The sequence below is a fragment of the Condylura cristata genome, unplaced genomic scaffold, assembly GCF_000260355.1.
Source record: "Condylura cristata isolate star-nosed mole 26May11 unplaced genomic scaffold, ConCri1.0 scaffold00012, whole genome shotgun sequence".
Lineage (NCBI taxonomy): Eukaryota > Metazoa > Chordata > Mammalia > Eulipotyphla > Talpidae > Condylura > Condylura cristata.
The window spans coordinates 2,868,192-2,874,191 of record NW_004567113.1 but is presented as its reverse complement, the minus strand read 5'-3'; the positions used below and the strand labels follow the sequence as shown (position 1 = coordinate 2,874,191).

General features: G+C 45.1%; 1 protein-coding gene across 2 annotated transcripts in view; it reads right to left on the bottom strand.

Moving 5' to 3' along the window:
* Positions 1–542: 542 nt before the first annotated feature.
* The window catches only part of UNC5C (unc-5 homolog C (C. elegans)), a 373,518-nt gene continuing 368,060 nt past the window's right edge, over positions 543–6,000 (bottom strand). Inside the window, exons 15-16 of one of the 2 annotated variants that reach the window (XM_004681110.2) lie at positions 2,532–2,710; positions 543–1,519 (exon numbers count right to left, since the gene is read on the bottom strand). In XM_004681110.2, the coding sequence (XP_004681167.1) occupies positions 1,354–1,519; positions 2,532–2,710 (345 nt within the window). In that variant the 3' untranslated portion in view covers positions 543–1,353. The remainder of the gene's footprint in view (positions 1,520–2,531; positions 2,711–6,000) is intronic. The other variant, XM_004681109.2, reaches the window with a different exon arrangement.

Genomic DNA, 6,000 nt, shown 5'->3' with positions numbered 1-6,000 from the left:
GGCCAGAGTCCATTGTGGTCTTCTACTGACCAGTGAGCCTGGAGGCATCCCAGTTGAAGTCCAGCTTTTTCGAACCTTGTCTCCAAACCCACCTTTTAATTTCACAAGTGAGGAAAGTGAGGTCTAGTGAGGTTAAATGATTTTCCCAAGTTACCACAGCTAGACCCAGATAAGCAGGTATACTGATATCCAGTAGATTGTTCCTCTAGTCCCATAATTTCTAAGATAGAGAATCCATGTGGGACCATATGACAACTCCATTAAAAGACCTTTAGTAGATAGCACTTCTCACGATAAGACTCAGAAGAGAAAGACCTTGCCTGAGCATGGTCAAAGAGCACTACAAAGCCTGGAAGCATTTTCTACATTCCGGGAGCAGAATAATGGGAGAAGAACAAAAGATCAAGGAAATAATGCCTGTTGGATTAAATTGATGACCACACCTACCTTACTGTCTGAGAAGATGAGGCCGGTCTAGGCAATACCTACGTACCCACAGCACTGCTAACAACAAAAAAAAATTCTTTAACTAGATACTTGTAAATATTCAGTAATTATATTAATGATAATAATATACCATAAAAAAACACTTTGAACTGCAAATTACAAACACATATGTCATGAAGGAATGCTTGCTTGTGTGGTCGAATATGAATCTGTTTTCCCTGCAATACTATAGCTTATTCCCAGAGGGCTCCAGATGGGTACCCTCACGGGCTACATAATCTTAGTCACTTCCTTTACACTTAGATTCTCCACTTCCCTGATACAAACAGTAACACTGACTGGTTCTACAAGTTCTAGAAACAGAACAGCAATAGGAGGGTTATCTGAGACATTAGATGCACACAATTTGTAGCAAAAGTCTGTGATTCTCTGTAAATTACTAATGAGAAATAGACACAACAAACCGTCCACAGCTTCAACTTCAAACGACTTAAACAAAAATAGAACGAGCCATGGACAGTGTCTGCATCCCTGTCCAATTTGATGTAAACAACGTTTGTAGAAATTGGGTCTGTTAAGAAAGTTTATCCATATATCTGGATAACGATAAAAGCGTTTCCTAGGAAACTGTAAGATCCTGTACCACACAGCATACAGCCCAACTAAGAGGAAAATTAGAGTGATTTTTAAAGTCAAGATACAAATTTACACAATTGTTCCTAAATCTTGTGGTGATGTCCGAGTGAAGTGGGCTTGTATATTGGTAGTTGTTTTGTTTTCTTTCTCTCTCCCGCTGCAATCTCGCTTGTGAACTCGTGGTCTGATCTGAATTTCCTCCTCAGCTTGATCCTCTGGATGCCGCAGGCTCTGGGCATCCTCATCCTTCCTTTACCATTCCAGCTCAGGTCAATACTGTCCGTCTGCTGCTAAGGACACGACTGTTTCATGTCTTCCCATTTCTTCCAAGACAGCTGCCAGCATGCTCAGGTTTCCATCTGGGAAGTTCTGTGCTTCCCAAAGATCCAGGATCACACCAGTTGGGCTTGATTTGGTAGCAAAGTAATTCAAGTACCTACAAGTGGGGATGGAAAAATGTGCTTAAAGGTATGTTTTTAGTTTTATTTTTTTCTTTTCAGTTTTCACTGAAACTTTATCTTTGCAACTATCTTTTTAAAATATTCATCTATTATTATTTTTACATGAAAAACTGGGATGTAGGTAAGAGGTGGGGGTGTGTGAGAGGATTTACAAGAGAAAGAGTGGGGAGCTGAACAAGCAGATCTACTGAAATCCACTGCTGAAGGGAGCAGCAGGTGGGACAGGAGAGGTCTGCTGCTCCATATGGGCTACCTACCTGGCCTGGGATCGAACTCAGGTCTTCACAGTGTTAGCAGTGAGATTTTACCCCCAGGCTACCAGGGAGGCCCTCCCCAACCCTTTTTAAGGATCCTGGCACCACTTGAGAAATGGTGGTGTCTGCTACAGTGAGCCATCCTAAATATTTAGCCCTTACATTATTAGATCTGTTCCAGACAGGAGATGTGATGTTAACTTTGTTATCCTCAACCCTGAGTAAGAAAATTTAAGAGACAAGATGTCTGTAGGTCAAATCCTAAATTGGAAATTCAGAGACTTATGCTTTCTCTACTGGCCAGGCTCTGATCATCTCTGACAGGGCAAGCCCTGAGCTTTTCTGGGTAGCAACAGCAAAATCCTAAGAGGAAGGGGCTGTCAAGGTCTCTTTATAACTTAGTATCAATCTTGTTTAGCATATTAGTCATCCAGGGAACATTAATTTTTATTCAGTAGATGAAGAATAGTGAGGAAGAATAACTTGAAGGAATGGATGTGTTATTTAGGGGATTAAGCCTATCAGCTTTGCACAGTGAATCAGAAAACTTGATACAACTGTCAGCAGAGTAAAGGCTGATCTATCAACAATGTGTTGATAAATACAAAGAAGGTGAAAGACACAAAGAGGCTTAATATAGGTCTGCAAATGAAAAGTAAATAGAAGTACGGCTGCAAAAGTAAAAGGACTTCTATTTAAAATAGTTATCATCCCTACAGCCGGGCCACACCACCTGTCCAGGTTCAGCTTATGGGCCAACATCCTCCAGTCGTGACCTCTAGTCTGCGGGGCATCCAGGCTGCTACAGAGCTTCTGCCGGATGGGGGGAGGGATGCTGAAAGCACTGGGGCCTGTCATAGTGGTGATGGTGCTTGCTGGGTCCAGCAGAGGCAAATCAACGCCAGTAGGTTCCTGTAGTTGGGGTACAAGAACAGCAAAGCATTATTTCTACAGTAGAAGCAATCCCAACTGAACCAACCTACATATGCCCTGGCTGAACAGACAGAGGCAAAGACTCACTCTTACATCTCCTCCATATGACTGGCTGCTTCTAGCTATGGGCTGTGATTCATCGAGTGTAACCAGGCTGAGAGGAAGAGACACATTCCGAGCCAACTTTGCATAGTCTTGGATTGATGGGCCTCTGGATAGGCCCAGGCCAGGGGAAAAGCTCTCTTGTGATACAATGGCTGCTATCTTACAGGGTCTCCAGGAAACCCTGGAGAGAAAAGGAATGTCACTGTTCCTAAACACTGATGGTGAACAGATCTGAGATGAAAAGGACAATGCTTCAGAGCTTCTAGAAACCATCTGACCCTGAGGGGACTATGCTGGGCAAAGGCCTGAGTAAATGTTCCCTCCAACCTCTGCAGAAGGTAGCTGGGTTCTACTTTCGTTGAAATGAAAGATAGCTCTCCTCTAAATGATATCAAATTAAGACTAATTTTTTTTTAAAAAAGAAAATGGTGAACACAGTATATTGCCTCAGGGCAAGCTGCTAACATCATCCCTCAATTGCTGTTCACCCGTATTTTGTTGTCGTTGTTAAATCTAATTTTAGTAGAGAAAAGCATAAATTGGCTCTTAAAATAGTTTCAGCTCATAAAACAGCACAAATGCAAAATCTGAATTTCATCTGCAGGAGAAATTCTAATCATTTTCTGATCACTTCTGTTGGCTGGAAACGCAAAAGCAAATGTTGCCTGGGAACTATTAAAGGAATACAAGAATATCTAGTTAATCTACTTTAAATGTCACCTCTCTATCTGTCTCTCTCTCTTAAAAGCAGGTAATTTCTTGGTGTACATAATTAGTTGCTAGAGGATAAACTAGCAACACACAGTTTCAGCCTTCATGACACCTCCAGCACCTTGCAGAGCGCTCAGTTCTCCCTAGCTGCAGCATGATAGCTCAGAGCACCCCAAACCTTGTGGCTCCTGCACATTGTGACTGTTAGGGTCTCTGCTTCAGACTGACAGCACTTTCCATATCTGGGGATCAGCAGTCAATACTTACTGCTAGGCTGTGTATGACCCTCCCCGCACAGGGCCCGGGGCGGGGGGGAGGGCGTAGAGCAGAGTATTTTGCCATGGTACACACTGTGTCATCGCCTGTGATCACTGGATTTGGCCCAAAGCTTGGCAAACTTAGATGCCAAGGATTTCCTGGGTGGGCTCCTTTGTATTGGTTCCAGCACGTATCAGGATTAAAAAGGTGGTGGCAGGAAACACAGATGTGACAAATGGAAGCTGGGGTCTCGGAATGAGTGCGCCACCCATGATATCCCCCCATCGGGCACAGCTCTCTTTCCAGCGGACCCAGAGGAGAAAGTATCTGACTCAAGCTTAGGGGACTAAGACAAAAGAGAAAGGGTGATGGCAGGGCTGTGTGTCGTATTCACAGGCAGGTTTCTGCTAGACTCCATCTGAACCTATGTGCCCAATACTTCCACTGGCTAAGACACATGCAGGCAAGGGGTACAGGGAAGTGGGCAAAGGGTTGGAGCTGAAGAGAAGTTAGTCTGGATTTCCGCAATTTAGGGCTATCACCCGTTTTGCAACCCAGCTTGCTGCTGCTGCTGTTTTTCTTTTGAAAGATTTATTTATTGGGTCTTCCCTGGTGGCACAGTGGGTTAAAGTGCAGCATTGCAAACTAGCCACAGTCACTTCAGTACAAGTTCGATCCCCACCCTGGAGGTGATCCACACGGCCAGCAGACCTCTCCTGTCTCACCTGCTGCTCCCCTTGGCAGTGGACTTCGTCAATCTGCCTGTTATGTCCCCATTCTGTCTCTGGTGAATCCTCTCACTCTCTGCACCTCTAGCCTGTACTCCAGTTCTCCAGGGATCGAGCTCCTGCTGCAGTGACTGTAGATACCTTCAGAGTACCGTGTACTTATGCCACTAAGGAGACCCCCTGCTTGTTTCTTGTATGCACAATAACTATAGGACCTAGAAGGAAACTTGTCACGCCCCCAAACACAAGCCCCTCCTGACTATCCTCAGCCTACAACGGAGGTAAAGCCTACAGGGATTATTTACTTTACTCCTGTCCCCAGAGATCCTTCAAGCTGACAGCCACGGTTGCTCCCTGCTGCTTCCTGTGCTGTGTCTCTGGGGCCAGACCAATCTTCCTAGAGTGCTACACTGCTTTTTCTCCTTTTCGCTTTCTAACCAGGAAGCTTTAAAATTTAGCTCCACCGCAGGGAGTCCCAACTCCCAATCAGGCCATGAGAGGTATTTGCACATTCACTCTGGTGTGAGGCTTCAGAGCTGAGGGTGTGCTTCCTGAGGCCTGCCAGAAAGAGAGTACTCACCCATGGTCTCCCACCACCGCCAATTCTCACCACTTAGACTCCTCAGACTGGAGCACTCCCTCTTCCTAATAACAGGATGTGTCCCCTAGTCCTGCCCTTTCCCCATCCTCTGTGTAGGGCAAACCCCTCACTGTCAGGACAAAGGCACCTCCCACAGCTCTTTCCATAAGTCCGGCATTCCTCACTCCCTGCTAAGCCCGGCACTCCTCGCTCCCTGCTATCTGCATGGGGAGCAGTGCTAGCTGTGCATCAATTCCCTTGATTCTCAAGTTTCCTGGAAGTGAGGACATTTTTGTCACCCTCAGTCCCCAGAGGCACCCGGCACAGTGTCCTGGGTCAAGAGCCACTCAGCTCATACTTGTCAGGACGAGAGAACATAATGTTCCCTGTGCAGAAAGAGGACAGCCTAGCTCCTTACAGAGGCCCGCCCGCAGTAGATGAGGCTGAGGCTCTGATGGCAGGTCTTCCTGCTCTATCCTGAGAGAAAAAACTCAGGAGAAGGCAGGCCTGGCTCTCAGGAAGCTCTGCTCACATATCCATGTTGCCCCCTTTCCCTGGTGAAAAAATCTCCATGTGGGGCCTTCAAATCCTGGGTTTCCAGCCTGGGCTCTTATGCCCACTTATTTCTGTGGATGACACAAAAGCAATAAAGAATAATTTCTTCTCTTTTATCAGATAACTGACAAGGGCCTTGGGGTAAAACAAAAATCCATCCATACATTTACACTTAAGTGTCATCCAGTAATCTCAGTGGCTATTAACTCTTCCTTTACTTCCAGGTAAAAGTAGAGAATGCTTATTATGATAATTGTTTATAATATTGGCACCATCTGTCTTTGATGTTGATTCCTTTAGTTAAACATATGATTTTTCAACATTCACTGAAC